The sequence below is a fragment of the Topomyia yanbarensis genome, chromosome 1 (genome assembly GCF_030247195.1).
Source record: "Topomyia yanbarensis strain Yona2022 chromosome 1, ASM3024719v1, whole genome shotgun sequence".
Classification (NCBI taxonomy): Eukaryota; Metazoa; Arthropoda; class Insecta; order Diptera; family Culicidae; genus Topomyia; species Topomyia yanbarensis.
This window is the reverse complement of record NC_080670.1, coordinates 145,475,266-145,496,135: the sequence shown is the minus strand read 5'-3', so window position 1 is coordinate 145,496,135 and position 20,870 is coordinate 145,475,266. Positions and strand designations below refer to the sequence as shown.

General features: G+C 39.5%; 1 protein-coding gene across 1 annotated transcript; it reads left to right on the top strand.

Annotated features, from left to right (window-relative positions):
• The first annotated feature begins 8,864 nt into the window (after positions 1-8,864).
• Positions 8,865-20,361, top strand: LOC131676486 (pyridoxal-dependent decarboxylase domain-containing protein 1). The gene is made up of 7 exons (XM_058955553.1): positions 8,865-9,067; positions 9,127-9,954; positions 10,012-10,287; positions 10,350-10,418; positions 10,487-11,142; positions 19,494-19,808; positions 19,862-20,361. Exons 1-7 carry the CDS (start codon positions 8,987-8,989, stop codon positions 20,061-20,063), a joined length of 2,427 nt encoding a protein of 808 aa, XP_058811536.1. The 5' UTR covers positions 8,865-8,986; the 3' UTR covers positions 20,064-20,361.
• The last annotated feature ends 509 nt before the right edge of the window (positions 20,362-20,870 follow it).

Below are 20,870 nucleotides of genomic sequence, written 5' to 3'. Positions count from 1 at the left end.
AGGTTAGTTGCCAGAGGTTTCTCCCAGCGAAAAGGGTTCGATTATGATAGCACATACGCTCCAGTGGCTAAACTAACAACCTTACGAGTGTTATTGGCAATTGCCAACCAAGAAGGAATGCATCTCCATCAACTTGATGTCAAGACCGCTTTTCTTAATGGCTCACTGGAACAAGAAATTTATATGCGCTTACCGAAGGAGTTCGCCGCCGGGAATCAGGTTGCGAAATTGCAAAAATCCATTTACGGACTAAAACAAGCGTCACGTGCCTGGAATTCTAGATTTCATGCCTTTATTGTTAATCTGGGGTTTAGACAAAGTGAAGTTGACAACTGTCTGTACACTGCGAAGATTTCCGAACAGCAAGTTTACCTAATTATCTATGTCAATGACATATTGATCGCTTGCCATTCTTTGGATGTCATTAAAAAGCTGAAGAATGAACTGCAACAAGAGTTCGATATGACAGATTTGAATGCAGTTAGTACTTTCTTAGGACTGACGGTTGAACGGCGTCAGGTTGAAGGAGTGCTTGCTATCAGTCAGAAGAAGTATTTGCAAAGTCTTCTGGATCGTTTCGGAATGGCCGACTGTAAGCCCAAGCAAACACCTTTGGCAGCAGGAATTAAATTAGAAAAGTGTAACGACCCATCGAAATTTACTACAAAACCGTATCGTGAATTGATTGGGTGTTTTACTTACGTTACTGTAACTTCGAGACCAGATTTATGCGCAGCGGTAAATTTTTTTAGTGCTTTTCAAAGCTGTGCGAGTGATGAACATTGGAACCACGCCAAACGTATTTTGCGGTATATCCAAGGCACTTTAGATCTAAAGTTAGTCTACAGACGAATTGACAACAGCAAATTAATTGAAGGGTATGCGGATTCAGATTGGGCTGGCGATATATCTAACCGTAAATCTACATCAGGGTATATCTTTCAACTTCATCAGGCTACAGTATCATGGGCAACGCAAAAACAGAAATCAGTGGCACTATCCTCTGCCGAGGCAGAGTATGTTTCGTTGAGTACAGCGGTGAAGGAGGCGATCTGGTTAAGAATGCTACTAAAAGATTTCAACAAAGATGTCAGCGAATCTACTGTAATCCGTGAAGATAATCAAGCATGCATTAGCATTGCGGAGGAGGACAAACCAACGAAGCGACTAAAGCACGTCGACGTACGTTTTCATTTTATTCGTGATGAGATTCAGAGAGGAACCGTTCGTTTGGAATATGTCGCTTCTGAACACCAAAAGCCGATATCATGACCAAGGGTCTTCCAAAGATTCAGTTCGAGAATTTACGAAGCCTACTCGGGATGTCGGCTTGAGGGGGAGTATTAACAGTGTAGCCCATACAACCGACCACCCCTCATATTTAACCATGCACTAATACAATCATGATAGATTATTATTCCGACCTTTTTTCATTGTACCCTTTACATTAAATAAAGACACACTTGTTCTTTAAACTTCCATTTGATAGTTTGTGTTTCCGTTAGCGGTTTGAGAGTCCTCGGAATTCTTTTGTCGAGTCGTGTGTTCTTCCTCGTGCTGCTTTCCAGTGTTAAATTTACCATGATTATTGAATGAATTACCAGAAAATACTTGAAGCTACCAGCAGCTCGAATAAACCCTAATGGTATTTTTTACTATTATGCATATTTGATTTGATCATGATTTCATGGTCGAAGTAACTATATTGAAATGCTCAATTCTACTGCTTGACTTGTTAAATCTCTTTCAACGTCTATCAGTTATACTACGAACATGGTAATTATGAAAAGGTTCACCAATGTTTTTCAGCTGAACACGGGTTACGTTTAAAATTACTAAAATTATGGTAATTTATACCTGCTGTCCACGATTTCCGCCATATTGTAAATAAAATATTTTCTCAGCTAATCTTGTAACTAAAGTATTCTCACAAAATACAGTTTTAAGGAGAAATCTTGACAATGTTTAAGAGTTGAAGTTAATGGCAATGGAAATAATAATGAACGACTGTGTTTCTGACCCGTCTATCATTGGTAAATATTATGTAAGAGAATCAATTATAACACTGAAACCGAATTCTAAAATGCTCATGATTGTATTCTTCATCTAAATTCTAAAAATCGACAAAAATCGATCGTTTAATGCGCTCATCGCTCAGAGCGGGAAGATGGAAAAATCGACGCACGCAAGATCATTATCGGTAAGATCTTATTGTATGTTTAGATTAGACTGTTTATTGCGAATATTAGTTTCAGATCACGGTTTTACAATTCTCTTCCTGGCTGGAAAGGCGCTCAATGATGGATGGAAAGGCGCTCAATGATTTTTATCAGGTGAATGTTGTAGGTAATAAAAAATATAAATTAAATCAGAAAAAAAATGGGATTTTCATTCGTCTAAAAGAAGAATGTTGACCATGTACTATATATACTATGAATTTACTATAATATGGTAGAAACCGATAGTAATTTTAATCAGCTATCAATCGTCAAAACAACCCTTTTCATGGCAATTCTGACTATTAGGTAAAAACAGAGGCATAGTAGAAATTACCATTATACCACCTTGAAATAGTAAAGTATACCATGCCTGGATATAAAAATGGATATGATATGAATGACAGGAATCATTCTCTGGTTAAACATGATATATTGTCTACCAAAATTCACTGGTAGTCATTTTAACTTAAATCCCTTAATATAATAGTTTATACCATTGTCTTCGTTTCAGTGTGAAATGGCCCTTGCAACTAGAGCACTCTAGTTAGAGTGTGGCCAAGAGGCCATGACGTATCCAAACAAACATGAAATTTGACGTATTTCTTTTGTGTATACGTCAAATTCCATGTTTGTTTGGATACGTCATGGCCTCTTGGCCACACTCTAACTAGAGTGCTCTACTTGCAACGGCGCTGTGGCGCTGCAATCACAGAAAAGATCCTGCACGCAAAAATGAAACAACCCATAGAATAAGTTCTTTTAACTTAAATTTAGGTACTTTTGAGTTGTGCGTCGCTTTCGCACTTTAGTGTTGTCAAAAACAAAACGAGAGATTCGATTCAGTCGAAGTCTTCCGAGCGGTAATGTACTTTTGAGTTGTTTATGGTATACTCAAAATTAGGTAAATTCAACTTAAATTTAAGTAAATTAAACTCAAGGTTGAGTTACGATTTTTGCCGTAGTTAAATGGAAACTACCTTCAATACGGTTTACCTAATTTTACCTTCCTGCACGATACGAGATTGAGTCAAAAGTACTTAATTTTAGCTAGTTTTCCGGTGGCGTGTAGGTAATAGAATTCTCGCGTGTTTAATCGCCGGTTATAAGCGAACCCTACACGGGACAAGGATATTGTCAATAAAAATATTGTCAAGACTGCTTCAATACGTCAATCCCATTTGATTTCTACATGATCAATATTTTTAAGATACCCTTACACCCGGGCCCCGTGGTGGTGGAGGAACGCTACGTGGGAAGCTGAGCTGCAAGCAACCGGGCGGGTCATAGGTGGTGGATAATGCTTAATCGCGATAGCAACTAGTTGTGATTCGCGACCCGAACCAGCAGCGGGGGCTGACTGCGGGTGTGGTAGGACGAGGTAGTGGGCCCTATACGTCCTAGGCCTAAATACCACATGCCCTAAAGCAGCCCTGACAAGGCGAGCCAGTGCCGCCTTTAAATAAGCGCTTAGCCCAAATCCCTCTCCTCCCGTTATCCTTCCTTCCTTCTGCGGTTGTTCGCCCATCTAAATATGGAAGCTGTTCTTCAATGTCAGCTTCTTTCACCGAACAGCCTAGATAAGCCGTGTAGTGTCGGTAGTGGTTGTTTCAACCGGCTAAGAATTACACTACGGACTACCTGTTTCAGTGGTAAAAATCTACCAAACAGGGAACCCCAATTCCATAGTGTCATGCGACCCGTGCTATGGGTAAAATTGTTGAGGGGGTTTAAAACATTCTCAATGGCGAACGGAGCCTGGGAAGTGTCAGGCGAACTCCCCAGTATGCTGCATTACGCAGCGGAACGTTCACTCTACACACCGATTTTTTTCACCGATGATCCACTTAATTTTGCCGAATTTTTGTTGGCTGGGGGTTTGCAGAGACTCTCGGCTGATGGTAGTTCGGTGAAGTTTTGTTGGGTCTCGATTATCAAATTTCGATGTGTACAGATGAACCTGCCCAGAGGCCGTGTGGTATCCGGCCTAGAATTGAGCCACTGGAGTCCTGCTGCCATGTCGTAGGAGGCGACTGAAAGTAGGAGACCCTAAGTCAAGGTGTAGTTCCGTGCCGAGGACTTAATGATTGGAGGGTCTAAAATATGCCAGTCGCGCACGGAGCATTTTGGGTTTTGCCCTTGCTGTGTTATGCGAATCTCTGACACAGTGGACCATTATTTTCTTCGCAAATCGTGGGAATCAAATGATCATGTCCCATTTAAACCTGATATGGCTCGCTAAATGCGTTAACATCCCAACTCGCTTGGTGTCCTCTAGTTGTTGTGCAATTTGTGTTGGAGATGAAATGTACAGTTCTCTAATCAACAATGGTTAGAATAGCACAAGTCAATCTCCAACATAAACGTACAGCAACTATGAATTTATCTCGACTCATGCAGGAAGGTAAAGCTTCCATAGCATTGGTTCAAGAACCGTATTTCCATAAAGGAAACTTCTATTTTGGAAAGTTACTTAACACTGCCTTCATTGCTTACAACAAGACAGGCATGACTAACCCACGTGAAATGCCTCGTGCTTGCATTCTTGCAAATAAGGCTATTGACGCGTGTCTCATATCGGAGCTCACAACTCGCGATATCTGTGTTGTCACAGTTTCACTGACTGTCGGAAACGTAGACAAAAAATACATATATTGTTCAGCATACCTACCGCATAACGAATCATCTCCTTCTGATGATTTCAAAAGCGTTGTATCATATTGTAGCAGAAATGGGCTTCCGCTCATTATCGGCAGTGATGCGAATGCTCATCACATCATTTGGGGCAGCTCAGACATCAATCTGAGAGGCTCTGAACTGATGGAGTACATAAGTAGTACAAATCTCCATATTCTGAATGTGGGAAACCGACCAACTTTTGCGAGGTCTGGGAGGGAGGAGGTGTTAGACATAACACTTTGCTCTGATAGAATTTTGCATGAACTGGGAAATTGGCAGGTTCCAAATGAAACTGAACCGTCTCTATTCGATCATAAATATATATTTTTCGAGCATTTTGATGTCACCTTCAATGTGGTGACATATCGTAATCCTAAATCTACAAACTGGGACCTCTTTTTGGAAAACTTGGCGACTAAATTTCATGGATATTTTCCAACAATTAGTCAATTAGACGACTTAGATGACGTCGTGGATACGACAAACTCATTCATATTAGCATCCTACGAAGAAGCTTGTCCACTTCGTACTGTTAAATCGACTAGGGGAACCCCTTGGTGGAGGGCTGAGCTTGATAGAATGAAGAAAGTTATGAGAAGAGCTTGGAACCGGCGTCAGAGTGATGACTCCAGGGCTTTCAGGTCAGCTCGTAGTGCATATAAGAAATGTCTTAGATCTGCAGAACGGGCTGGCTGGCAAAGCCTATGCACTAATGTCTCTAGTCTGAACGAGGCTAGCAGATTAAATAAAATTCTCTCCAAATCGAATGATTTTCAGATGAACTCCTTGAAAACCAGAGATGGTGTTTATGTGACAGACGAAAAAGATGTTCTTAATTGTCTCTTCGACACACACACTTTCCAGGTTGTATCGATCCGGAGTTGATCAATGTTCACAGATCTCATTCTGGTGATTCGGACTCGTGGGCGTTAGCACGCACATTGGTTTCCACTGAATCGGTCAAGTGGGCAGTTGACAGCTTTGCTCCATACAAATCACCCGGAAAAGATGGAATACTTCCCGTGCTACTGCAAAAGGGATTTGATATTCTTAAACATGTCTTGAAAAAGATTTTGCTTTCCAGTCTTGCTACCGGGTATATCCCGAAAGCATGGCGAGAAATAACTGTTAGATTTATTCCCAAAGGGGGCGCTCAAGCTATGAAGAAGCCAAGAGTTTTAGGCCTATCAGCTTTAGTTCTTTTCTTCTGAAAGCTTTGGAACGGATAATCGATCATCACATCAGGAACGTTAGTTTAGTTGAATATCCACTGCACAAAATGCAACATGCATATCAGTGTGGGAAATCCACGATCACTCTGCTTCACGATGTTGTTTACAATATTGAGAAAGCCTTCTCGCTCAAGCAATCTAGCTTGGGTGTATTCCTAGATATTGAGGGTGCTTTTGACAATGTGTCCTTCCAGTCTATTCTGGAAGCTACGCACGGTCATGGGATACCTGCATGTATCTCAGGTTGGATAAACGCAATGCTTAGTAACCGCATACTTTGCTCGTCACTGCGACAGGCTGAGATACGGAAGTTGAGTATTTGCGGTTGTCCTCAGGGCGGCGTTCTGTCACCTTTGTTATGGAACTTAGTAGCTGACGGCTTGTTGAAGAAACCCAATGAGCTTGGATTTCCAACCTACGGGTTTGCTGACGATTACCAAATACTAATTACTGGATTTTGCATCGGAACAATCTTTGACTTGATGCAACAGGCATTAAGAGCTGTCGAACAGTGGTGTCGACAAGTTAAACTATCAGTTAACCCAAGCAAAACTTCAATGGTTCTTTTCACGAAGAAGCGAATAACAACCGGGGTTCGTCCCTTGCAGTTCTTTGATTCTGAGCTGCTGTGTGCAGATCAAGTCAAATACGTTGGAGTCATATTGGATTCCAAACTGAATTGGTCTGCTCACATTGAGTTCAGAGTCAAGAAAGCGTGCATGGCCTTCGGGCAGTGCAGACGAACTTTTGGAAAGACCTGGGGTCTCAAACCTAAATACATCTATTGGATTTACACGACAATTGTACGTCCAATACTGTCATACGGATGCCTTGTGTGGTGGCAGAGGGGAGAGGTGGTGACAGTCCAGTCAAAGCTAAACCATCTGCAAAGAATGGCGCTCATGGCGTTGACTGGTGCTTTCACCACGACTCCGACTGCTGCTCTTGAGGCACTTCTAAATATCAAACCATTACACATACACTTAAAACAAGAAGCACTATCATGTGCATACAGACTGCAGGTTACTGGGCTTTGGAACAGTAATCATGTTGATCTTGCTACCAGTCATACACGATTGTGGTCACAATTGGTTACATGGGGTGAAGATATTCTTGCTCCCAGCGATATTACACTCACTTGTAGTTTTCCTTACAGGACATTCCATGTTAAGATTCCCTCTCGAGAGGAGTGGTTGTCTGGCTTTATGGAAAGACAACAACAAACGCAAGTGGTTTGTTACACTGACGGTTCTCTGATGGAGGGACGTGCTGGTGCTGGTGTCTACTGTCGTGAAATGAGACTGGAACAATCTCACTCACTAGGTAGATACTGTACTGTATTCCAAGCAGAAATCTTTGCGATTATGTGCGGGGTGCAATCGGCCCTTCAACTGAGTTTGTCCGGCAGAGTTATAAACTTCTGCTTCGATAGTCAGGCTGCAATCAAGGCCCTTAGCTCAAACAAATCCCGGTCCAAGCTAGTGATCGCGTGCCGAACCCAAATCGAAGAACTAAGCATTGTAAACACTATCTACCTTGTCTGGGTGCCCGGACATTGCGGTATTACTGGAAATGAATGGGCTGACGAATTGGCCAGGGCAGGTTCAGCGATTGACTTCGTTGGTCCTGAGCCCGCGCTGCCAATTTCGACAAGTTGGATAAGGGAAAAAATACGGTCCTGGGCTTCGTCCGAGCACCGCAATTATTGGAGAAATCTACAAACGTGTCGCCAAACAAAGGCGTTTCTAGAACAACCATGCCCAGTGGTTTCGAAAAATCTCTTACATTTTTCGAAGCTCCACTGCGGCATGCTGACCAGGGCTTTAACCGGCCACTGCAAACTCAATTATCACATGGCAACTATTCAGCGCGCTGAGTCTTTTTCATGTGATCTTTGTGAATCCGACTACGGAACCTCATATCATCTGATATGCAACTGTCCAGCGCTAGCGCAATTGCGATTACGAGTCTTTAGCCGTCCTTATATAGACGAAACCATATTTGGTCGACTGAAACTCAGAGACATACTAAAGTTTCTTATCCAATGTGGTAAAGAGCTTTAGGCTTATTCGTAGGCAAGTTGAACTACTTGTGAGTTTAACTTACCTGTTGTTTATTTTTGTTTTGTGCTGTTATTTTTCCCACCCTTCCAAGTCTACTTCCCCACACCTCCTTGTCCTTTCCTTCCGCTCAGGAAATGATGAAAACACACGGCAAGGCACAAATCCCCGACTATGTACGGGGAACGTGCCATTTGAGCCAATATATTCTGATACACGATCAATATATTGATCAATAATCGATTTATTGACAATATTCCTGCACGTGTAGGGTCCGCTATAAATCACAACAGCAGACGAAAGAGAAAACTTTTATCTTTCATATAATGTTAACATCCATTCTCGGCGAGCTACGGTTTGTCCGGAATTTTCTCTCAAAGTGAATTTTGACAGCATGCTTATTGGCCGTTTACAAAAAAACGCGAGAATTAAAGCGAAGACCTCACAACACGTTAATTCTGAATTATCTGATTATTACACAAATTTTGGGTTAGCCACTAAGTACCCATATTTTGAGTAATCTGCTCATTACATCGATTTTGTGTTAATTGCGAGCCACCCAAATTTTGGGGTTTCTACTCATTACTCAAATTTTGGGTAGTCATCACATTACCCAAATTTTGACTTCTCTGTTATGCAGTCTTCGATTAAAGTGTGTAAATGTCTTTATATGATGTGTCATATTTCCTTGCCACATAATAATGGCCAAGTTTTAAGTGTTTCTGACGAAAATATTTACTTTCTGCCTGAACAATTTATTAAATTTGCTCTTTACGATCTACAATCTTTTTAATGGAATATGGCCGAGGCACCTAGTGAAGCTTCTGGAGTTCCGTATAGTAGAAACGACGTGAAAGCTGAGGAAATTCCTTCCACAAATGTCGGTTAAACGCAATCGATTTCCTTGCACAGTAAATAAAGTTTTTCGTTTCTGTTCAGGTTCGTTCTAATTTGGCCGAACTGGAATTGCAGGCTGCACAGGTACTAAACAGGTTAGAATATGTAAAAGTTGCTCAGGAACAACAGCAGCAAAGCCCTATGCAGATACCTGTTTCTCCAGGGTTCTTACAGTTGGACAAGAAACCGACCGCTGAAGTGCTCGCTAGTTTGGAAACCTTGGTTTCCCAGCTGGATATAGAAGAAGAACCAGAGTTTGTGCTTCCCCCACTCGATGATCCCTCTCAGTTGGCTGTAATCACACATTCAATAGCAGCTTACTTGTCGGCACTGGAAAGACAGCACTTAAATCGTGTTGTTTCCAAAATTGCGACTGATACAAATCGCTGGATGAGTCATATGTTTAGATGCACAGACTCGAGTACTAACTATTATCGAGACAGTGCTGAGTGCATTTTGCATGCAGTACGAATAGCGATAACGAATCGCTTTTCAGAGACTTTGGAAAACCGCTTAGCTCTGCTACAAAATGCTACACTCTATATTTCTGAAACCAGTTCATTATTTTCGCTTCAAAACGCTGTTCGTTATATTGGGCTTGCCGTAAGCAATATCCGTATTGTTCCCTGCAACTCTACATTCGGCGCCCGTGGCACGATGGATGTAACGGAATTGCAGAAAATTATAAATGCTGATATTGAGGCGGGCAAAATACCGTTATTTTGCATAGCGGATTTGGGTTCGTCAGTTTGCGGAGAAGTGGACAATTTGGCAGCTATTAGGAATGTCTGCAGTCAGAACAATACGTGGCTGCACTGCCAGGGCCATTGCCTAGCTGCCCTGGCAGTCACAAAGGGAACATTAACAGGGGTAAGCGATGTGGACCATTATACAAAGGAATTTTTAAATTTTGTTTCTCCATAATAGGTTAAATCCGTTCCTGATTCTATGAGCCTGAACCTAGGAAACTGGCTAGGTATCACAGGGATACCGTGCGTGTTGATATACCGACAAATTTCGGCTAACGCACAGACACTGTTTGATGTTGATCCAATTTTGTCAAATCGGTTATCTTCTATCAGTCTGTGGACTGTAATGCAAACGATGGGTGTTGATTCCATCAGTGAACGAATTTTTATGGCTTTCGATTCTTGCCGGCAAGTTTACGAAATGCTAAGTAGAATGGAGGGCATTAGAATATTGGTAAGTTAAATGAAATAATTGAGCCGGAGCGTTTAATTGTGAAGTTTAATGTACAATTTCAGAGTAAAGCCCCCCGCCAGGAAGCGGGAAAATCTTTTCGTGCATTATTAAATAACCCGATTAATTATTGTGTAAGTTGATCTGTAATTCAAGCAAGACTTCAGTTGCCCTAAAATATATATATATTTTAATTTGTCAGATTCTCTTCGAGACTGCCGTCCCTGTAGTGGTATTTCAATTTGATGGAAGCTACAGTGACGGTGATACAATAGAAGGTGTTGGTTATCTTGCTGCTGCTTGCAATGGCAATGGACAAGTTACTGAAATTCAAACGAACAAAGAAGAACCGAAAATAGGAAGGGATCCCATTAAACGATCGATTGAAAAAGTAGCTAATTCCTCGTACTATGATCGATTGAACAGTTGGCTAGGGCAGATTTTGCTGCGCGATTGCGCCCAGCTTAATTTAGAAATTATTAACCACCCTGAGTATGGCACATGCATACGATATTCCCCATTCGCTCTTGGTTATGGAGAGATGCTACCTTTAACCGAAGTAATAGAGAACGTTGCACAGTTTATTGAGGCACAAATAGAAATACTGATGGCGACTGTGAAGCATAAGAGCCGTTTCAATACGCTTGTAGAGGAGAGCCCTGTACTGCGGCTAATCGAATTGAACGATTGGGCCGGTCTCGGTAGTGTACATTATGTACCAGAAGGCTGGGAGACATTGCTGACTGATCAGGCTAAAACGGAGCTTAACAGGCTTAACTCTGCCTTGGTTGACATGTTGAAGGCTCATGATGGTGCATTTTCGTTAGGCGAAGGAAGTGACGGACTTATTTGTGTGCGGTAAGTGAAACTGATACATTATAACACCTTTCAGATAGCGCGAGCCCGACCTGAACCGGAGAGCTTGAAAATTGAAAAACCCACACCCGAAATTATAAAATTAAAAAAAATCCGATTCAAAGAATGAACATTTTGTAAAACCCGAACTCGAGAATATTAAAATTTGAAAACCTGAACTCGAAAATTTAAAATTTGAGGAACCCGATCCGAATTCGACTTGTTAATACAGAGAAATTTATAAATATGATCTAAGACTGATAGAATAACTCGAATCTGAAGTAGCTCCAAGTCACTGGTGAGTAGAATTTGTATTTATATTTACTATTATTGAACGTCGAATCTGTAAGGTTCTGAGAAACTTAGAAATCGTCGATATCTTCACCGAAAGCATGGATAAATCTGCTGCCAACTTGTAGGGAAATTGATAGCTTAATGATATTTTCAAATGACCATGCTCATCGCATGCAATCCAAATATCGTAAACCATTCCTGTAAAAGCAGTTCTGTATAATTTGTTACATGTAGCATGTTAAGCTATGGCAATTGGCAATTCGTATTCAACAGTTTACACGACGTCACCCGCGTTACGGGTTGGTACGGCCAAACTTGGGTTGGGTGCCACGAAGGGAGATTCTGTGACGCGTTCTTGATGTCACATCATCGTATACGGTGGGGTATATAATTTGTTTTATGCTTCAGATAGCACGGTATGCGCGCCAGTGTAGACGTTTAGACGTTTCCTATGAAGTTTTCGGAACGACTTCAAACTTCTTCTTCTTTTTCGCTAAAGGCTTGTACAGAATACACCCTATTTTAGGATCAATTTCTTAAGATCGTAAAAATGGGGAGCTTGGGTTGCTTATCTATTCTTCCGGTCATCATATCGTATAGTAGATACACTTAATATGTGTATCTACAAATGCGATATGCGATACCTGGTGCAGAAAGTGCACTAATTACCTGGCAATCTTCTTTCATTTGATTGTCTGCTCAGAAGATCATTTTCCGTACCCAAATATCACATGTGACGACAGTGATAAATGGAGAAAACCACGAGGATGGTGGAAGAGCAGTGGGACCAAGTGCTTCCCGGGTGGTACCAAAATGATAAGCAAAGGGGAAAGTAAGGGTTATGTTCGTGATCTGGAAGGAGAGCATTTCGCATTTATTTTAATTTTGTTGTCTTTTCATTTATTTCTCTTGCTACAATATATGCAACTCGGTGCAAGAGAACGTGACGGCCAAGAAAACGGAAAGCCAATAGTTCAAACAGATCAGAAACCAGTAAAGAGGACTACGAACAAGGAAACAAACAACAGATGAGAAATCGTCTACTTATTTATTATAACTACGATACTAATCACAATTGTTTTGCTTCTCTTGTCTCGTTTTAGCAAACCAAAATCTCTACTATCTCTTCATTTTCTGCCTCCGACTATCCTCTATGTAATGTATCTGAAACTTGTGGGACTGGTTAACAGCCGGCGCCTGCTTGTGGAAGAAACTGGTGTGTTATACGGACTAGCACATACGAAAAGTTAGGCTTTGTAGGTCCTCATCTTGACAGAGTCTAGATGGGCGAATGAACGTCTGCCAGGGTGTGGGCTGAGAAATGACAATGACAATTTCTTGAGATCGTGAAAATGCATGTATTTTCACGATAGAATCCGGATAATGCAACGGTCCAGCACATGGATAATCTAACAAAAAGTGCTTGTTTCAGATTGGTACCACTGATTTGATAGTCGTGCTAGGTAAAGAGACTAGAGAGGGATTCCATGAGAAACCGGCCGACCGCAAATTTGCAGGTGTGTTCGCTGTATGAATCTCCATGATATTCTCTGGCAATTAGAATATTTTGATACAAGAGTAATTTTTCAAAAGGGCGTAAACGCTTCTACGTGTATGCAAATAGTAAGAATTATAAAAAATGTCAAAAGTTGTTTTTAGGAAAACTTTTTTATTGAAGCTTCTCCAGGATCCAAATACACTAAAAAAGTTGCTTTTACGTCTTTAAAACGATAAACATTAAATTTTTGACATTTTTTGATGGGGTAACGCGAATAACTTTTAAAAAGAGCATAATTACACGAATTAATTGTTTTTGAAGGAGCAAAATTTCAAATATCTCGAAAACTATCGTATTTTGGAAGATTTTTGTTAAATGCATTTTGATTTTAAATGGTGCTTAGAATTATATTCTGTAATAGAATTACAATTTTGTATGTCTATTAGTATGAAATTTAAAAACATGTACGAAGTTATTGTTAGGAAAACTTTTTTACCGATTTTTTCTCCATCATGCAATCACATTCAAAATGTTTCTTTTCTCTTTAGGTTTTTGGTAACAAAATATAAAAAATTTAAAAAAATGGGTTTTCTCGCAATTTACATTTTTATCATAAATTTTTGTTTTTTTGAAAAATGACAACATTTTTTTCAGTGTATATTTTTTTCAGACAGAAGTATTCATTCCCTGTAACTCGTTCTCAGATAGTTTTGCTGTATAAAATACAGTAATCGAACAAATTTTTTTTTGAAATTCATACACGTAGAAACGTTTACGCCCTTTTGAAAAGTTGCTCTTGAGTCAAAATAATCTTATTACCTGTGGAAAATATTTAGTCTTGCATGACGGTGAAACGTGTAAAGTTTCATTGGAATCTAAGATGGTCGGTCACGATTTTAAAGATTTTCGGACGGATCTTCGTGGAATTCCTCTAGAATAACAAAGAGACGCCATGTTTCTTTTGGAATTCCAATTTTGCTGTCAATGTCATTCCCAACGAATTGGCATTGTTTTTATGGAAGTATTATTATCCAATCCGTTGAAATCAACAAATATTTTAAAGATAAAAGTTATCACCATTATTATTGTTTACGACGAATGCGATATTCGTTCGAAAGCAATTCGAACGAATAGCACGCCCACTTGATTTTGCTGTCGTGAACGGGAATACAAACCACTTTCGATCGAATCTCGCATTCGTCGTAAACAAGAATAAGGGTGTATATCTTCAAACCAAATTTGTTAGAATACCATCGTGTTTAGAAACGGTGAAGAGAAAATGGCATGGTTTGATGGGAGGACGAAATTCAGCATGAGTGTAACGAAAATCAAATTATGCAAACATTTAAACTGAAAGTCGTTCCGTTATGGGTCTAATTAAGCTAAAAAAGCACAGCTCATTCGTTTCCAGCGAAATGACAAGACAGGAACATATGTACAAGACTTCAACCATCTCTCTTTTCATTGTGGATCCGTTTGCAATCGAAAGCAATTGTTCTTGGCCTAATGTGAGAAACTTAGCAGACCAGAAGTTGCAGCAGATTTTTATTTTGGCTAGAAGAAACAACCGAAATAACAAAAAACAAGTTTTGTGAGGCTTGCACATTTGCTGTGTTGCCTGTGGCCCGTTGCTTGGTTGCTAGTTGAATTGTAATGCAAACGATGGGTGTTGATTCCATCAGTGAACGAATTTTTATGGCTTTCGATTCTTGCCGGCAAGTTTACGAAATGCTAAGTAGAATGGAGGGCATTAGAATATTGGTAAGTTAAATGAAATAATTGAGCCGGAGCGTTTAATTGTGAAGTTTAATGTACAATTTCAGAGTAAAGCCCCCCGCCAGGAAGCGGGAAAATCTTTTCGTGCATTATTAAATAACCCGATTAATTATTGTGTAAGTTGATCTGTAATTCAAGCAAGACTTCAGTTGCCCTAAAATATATATATATTTTAATTTGTCAGATTCTCTTCGAGACTGCCGTCCCTGTAGTGGTATTTCAATTTGATGGAAGCTACAGTGACGGTGATACAATAGAAGGTGTTGGTTATCTTGCTGCTGCTTGCAATGGCAATGGACAAGTTACTGAAATTCAAACGAACAAAGAAGAACCGAAAATAGGAAGGGATCCCATTAAACGATCGATTGAAAAAGTAGCTAATTCCTCGTACTATGATCGATTGAACAGTTGGCTAGGGCAGATTTTGCTGCGCGATTGCGCCCAGCTTAATTTAGAAATTATTAACCACCCTGAGTATGGCACATGCATACGATATTCCCCATTCGCTCTTGGTTATGGAGAGATGCTACCTTTAACCGAAGTAATAGAGAACGTTGCACAGTTTATTGAGGCACAAATAGAAATACTGATGGCGACTGTGAAGCATAAGAGCCGTTTCAATACGCTTGTAGAGGAGAGCCCTGTACTGCGGCTAATCGAATTGAACGATTGGGCCGGTCTCGGTAGTGTACATTATGTACCAGAAGGCTGGGAGACATTGCTGACTGATCAGGCTAAAACGGAGCTTAACAGGCTTAACTCTGCCTTGGTTGACATGTTGAAGGCTCATGATGGTGCATTTTCGTTAGGCGAAGGAAGTGACGGACTTATTTGTGTGCGGTAAGTGAAACTGATACATTATAACGCCTTTCAGATAGCGCGAGCCCGACCTGAACCGGAGAGCTTGAAAATTGAAAAACCCACACCCGAAATTATAAAATTAAAAAAAATCCGATTCAAAGAATGAACATTTTGTAAAACCCGAACTCGAGAATATTAAAATTTGAAAACCTGAACTCGAAAATTTAAAATTTGAGGAACCCGATCCGAATTCGACTTGTTAATACAGAGAAATTTATAAATATGATCTAAGACTGATAGAATAACTCGAATCTGAAGTAGCTCCAAGTCACTGGTGAGTAGAATTTGTATTTATATTTACTATTATTGAACGTCGAATCTGTAAGGTTCTGAGAAACTTAGAAATCGTTGATATCTTCACCGAAAGCATGGATAAATCTGCTGCCAACTTGTAGGGAAATTGATAGCTTAATGATATTTTCAAATGACCATGCTCATCGCATGCAATCCAAATATCGTAAACCATTCCTGTAAAAGCAGTTCTGTATAATTTGTTACATGTAGCATGTTAAGCTATGGCAATTGGCAATTCGTATTCAACAGTTTACACGACGTCACCCGCGTTACGGGTTGGTACGGCCAAACTTGGGTTGGGTGCCACGAAGGGAGATTCTGTGACGCGTTCTTGATGTCACATCATCGTATACGGTGGGGTATATAATTTGTTTTATGCTTCAGATAGCACGGTATGCGCGCCAGTGTAGACGTTTAGACGTTTCCTATGAAGTTTTCGGAACGACTTCAAACTTCTTCTTCTTTTTCGCTAAAGGCTTGTACAGAATACACCCTATTTTAGGATCAATTTCTTAAGATCGTAAAAATGGGGAGCTTGGGTTGCTTATCTATTCTTCCGGTCATCATATCGTATAGTAGATACACTTAATATGTGTATCTACAAATGCGATATGCGATACCTGGTGCAGAAAGTGCACTAATTACCTGGCAATCTTTTTTCATTTGATTGTCTGCTCAGAAGATCATTTTCCGTACCCAAATATCACATGTGACGACAGTGATAAATGGAGAAAACCACGAGGATGGTGGAAGAGCAGTGGGACCAAGTGCTTCCCGGGTGGTACCAAAATGATAAGCAAAGGGGAAAGTAAGGGTTATGTTCGTGATCTGGAAGGAGAGCATTTCGCATTTATTTTAATTTTGTTGTCTTTTCATTTATTTCTCTTGCTACAATATATGCAACTCGGTGCAAGAGAACGTGACGGCCAAGAAAACGGAAAGCCAATAGTTCAAACAGATCAGAAACCAGTAAAGAGGACTACGAACAAGGAAACAAACAACAGATGAGAAATCGTCTACTTATTTATTATAACTACGATACTAATCACAATTGTTTTGCTTCTCTTGTCTCGTTTTAGCAAACCAAAATCTCTACTATCTCTTCATTTTCTGCCTCCGACTATCCTCTATGTAATGTATCTGAAACTTGTGGGACTGGTTAACAGCCGGCGCCTGCTTGTGGAAGAAACTGGTGTGTTATACGGACTAGCACATACGAAAAGTTAGGCTTTGTAGGTCCTCATCTTGACAGAGTCTAGATGGGCGAATGAACGTCTGCCAGGGTGTGGGCTGAGAAATGACAATGACAATTTCTTGAGATCGTGAAAATGCATGTATTTTCACGATAGAATCCGGATAATGCAACGGTCCAGCACATGGATAATCTAACAAAAAGTGCTTGTTTCAGATTGGTACCACTGATTTGATAGTCGTGCTAGGTAAAGAGACTAGAGAGGGATTCCATGAGAAACCGGCCGACCGCAAATTTGCAGGTGTGTTCGCTGTATGAATCTCCATGATATTCTCTGGCAATTAGAATATTTTGATACAAGAGTAATTTTTCAAAAGGGCGTAAACGCTTCTACGTGTATGCAAATAGTAAGAATTATAAAAAATGTCAAAAGTTGTTTTTAGGAAAACTTTTTTATTGAAGCTTCTCCAGGATCCAAATACACTAAAAAAGTTGCTTTTACGTCTTTAAAACGATAAACATTAAATTTTTGACATTTTTTGATGGGGTAACGCGAATAACTTTTAAAAAGAGCATAATTACACGAATTAATTGTTTTTGAAGGAGCAAAATTTCAAATATCTCGAAAACTATCGTATTTTGGAAGATTTTTGTTAAATGCATTTTGATTTTAAATGGTGCTTAGAATTATATTCTGTAATAGAATTACAATTTTGTATGTCTATTAGTATGAAATTTAAAAACATGTACGAAGTTATTGTTAGGAAAACTTTTTTACCGATTTTTTCTCCATCATGCAATCACATTCAAAATGTTTCTTTTCTCTTTAGGTTTTTGGTAACAAAATATAAAAAATTTAAAAAAATGGGTTTTCTCGCAATTTACATTTTTATCATAAATTTTTGTTTTTTTGAAAAATGACAACATTTTTTTCAGTGTATATTTTTTTCAGACAGAAGTATTCATTCCCTGTAACTCGTTCTCAGATAGTTTTGCTGTATAAAATACAGTAATCGAACAAATTTTTTTTTGAAATTCATACACGTAGAAACGTTTACGCCCTTTTGAAAAGTTGCTCTTGAGTCAAAATAATCTTATTACCTGTGGAAAATATTTAGTCTTGCATGACGGTGAAACGTGTAAAGTTTCATTGGAATCTAAGATGGTCGGTCACGATTTTAAAGATTTTCGGACGGATCTTCGTGGAATTCCTCTAGAATAACAAAGAGACGCCATGTTTCTTTTGGAATTCCAATTTTGCTGTCAATGTCATTCCCAACGAATTGGCATTGTTTTTATGGAAGTATTATTATCCAATCCGTTGAAATCAACAAATATTTTAAAGATAAAAGTTATCACCATTATTATTGTTTACGACGAATGCGATATTCGTTCGAAAGCAATTCGAACGAATAGCACGCCCACTTGATTTTGCTGTCGTGAACGGGAATACAAACCACTTTCGATCGAATCTCGCATTCGTCGTAAACAAGAATAAGGGTGTATATCTTCAAACCAAATTTGTTAGAATACCATCGTGTTTAGAAACGGTGAAGAGAAAATGGCATGGTTTGATGGGAGGACGAAATTCAGCATGAGTGTAACGAAAATCAAATTATGCAAACATTTAAACTGAAAGTCGTTCCGTTATGGGTCTAATTAAGCTAAAAAAGCACAGCTCATTCGTTTCCAGCGAAATGACAAGACAGGAACATATGTACAAGACTTCAACCATCTCTCTTTTCATTGTGGATCCGTTTGCAATCGAAAGCAATTGTTCTTGGCCTAATGTGAGAAACTTAGCAGACCAGAAGTTGCAGCAGATTTTTATTTTGGCTAGAAGAAACAACCGAAATAACAAAAAACAAGTTTTGTGAGGCTTGCACATTTGCTGTGTTGCCTGTGGCCCGTTGCTTGGTTGCTAGTTGAATTGTTTTCACTGAATTGAGATGGCGGCTCTTTGTTATTCTAGTCTCTTTAGTTCACTATATATTCGGGAGTGAAGCATCCAGACCATCTATTGTTTTATGTTGTGATTGTACACACGTTCAAAAACACAGAGGCATTATCGCTCAGCCGTATATGTATGGTTTGTATGGTGGAAGACGCTTGTGACTACCCAAATTCGCTGTAACTCGGCGTTCTCCTTTTCGATCAATCTGATATGACTCGGGTTTCTTCGCTGTGGAGTTGGTGAATTTCGGTAGGATGAATAGTCCGCTTTCTTTTATTTTATAGCATGTTTGGAGAATCAAATTACTCATAAGTTATCCTGGAAGTAATTTAGTTTGAGAAGCTGGTCTAATCTCTAGCAAGACCGATTATGCAAGAAATTTAGGTAGCCTTATAAAATTATCCACGTGTATTGCTATTTGTAGAAAGTTTTTCAGAAAATAACATCACTAATCTAATAAAATATATTTGCTTTCTTGTTTATAGGTTCGGTATGGTTACCAGCGAAACCGATGTGGAGGAACTACTAGACCTGGTGATTCAAACAGGCCAAAAAATACAGGAAAATTCGAAAATACTTGACACCATGTCAGAAATTTTGAAAAAAGGCATTGAAGCCGCTACCAATGACCTGCAGCGGGAGGCCGAAGAGAAGCTTTGGCAGGATGGTATACTTCGACAGGTTCCTTTGGTAGGACGGGTCGTAAACTGGTGGTCACCACCAATAAAGGAATCGGGCATGAAAGGAAGGAGCTTAAATTTGACACAGGGAGTTGTAGAGAGCACAGAAAATATCTACAAGTAATGCTCTATCGAAAAGAGAAGTATTATTAGTTGATATTTTATTTTTGTAGGTATCATATGCAAATGACAGCCAAACCTAACCAGCTGCCGGGAAATAAGAATCCACCAACACCATTGGTGCAAACTCCGATAAGTGCAGATAGTAAAAGTTTACATTCCAGAAATGCCAGTTCCAGCAGCCAACAGTCCAGTGGAGCATTGTCCCAACAACAGCAGCAACATCAACTAACCGTTGATGCGTCTTCTGTATGAAGTGAATGAAAATAGTCAGAAATAATGAATGGTAAGACATTTTTACGATTAACTGTTGACAGTTTCTGTGAGTTATTATTAACCAAAGGCATCAATATCCATCTTCGCGAAAAATCTAGTTTAGGTGATAATAATATAGTGAAATATCGTAAGCAACTATAATTGAAACAGAAGTGTAGTATATGGTTTCCTATTTTTAAATCAAATATAATGTGCAACAACACAATACAATCCTTAATTTATTAAAGTTTGTAGCACAGAACGAATAATAAAACTATTTTGGCACAAGTGTTAGTAATCTCTTATTTTGTTTCATTTCACTTCAGGTACTAAATAATTTGCAGTTGGAACGTTCTTCTTTGTTATAAAAAATTAACAGAAGTTGAAAGAATTTTAGCAGTTACTGGACACGTGCATGGAAAATTGTATAGACCACTAAAAGGTAAGGCTGCTTCTATGTTTCTATTACACTTTTTTGCATAATTCCGAGCAGTTTAATTCCGAGCAGTCGACCAACACGGTCTCTCAGCTGTTTATCAGCGTTATCGATCACGTAGCAATATCAGGTCGCCAGGATAGCAGCTTTCATGTTGCACTATTTATTATATAGATAAAAAGAACAAGCAGTTGTGGCGATCGGATATAAACTGTTTGTTCTCGAGTTTTTTTACTACAATTACTGAGTGTTTTTGACTTTTGATCACCAGCTTGTGCAGATCGCGAAACGGGGATTTCCTTAGAATATCTGGTATGTCGATATTCGCTTACTAGGCTAAGCGAGAACGGTTTGAAAATTGGCATTGACAA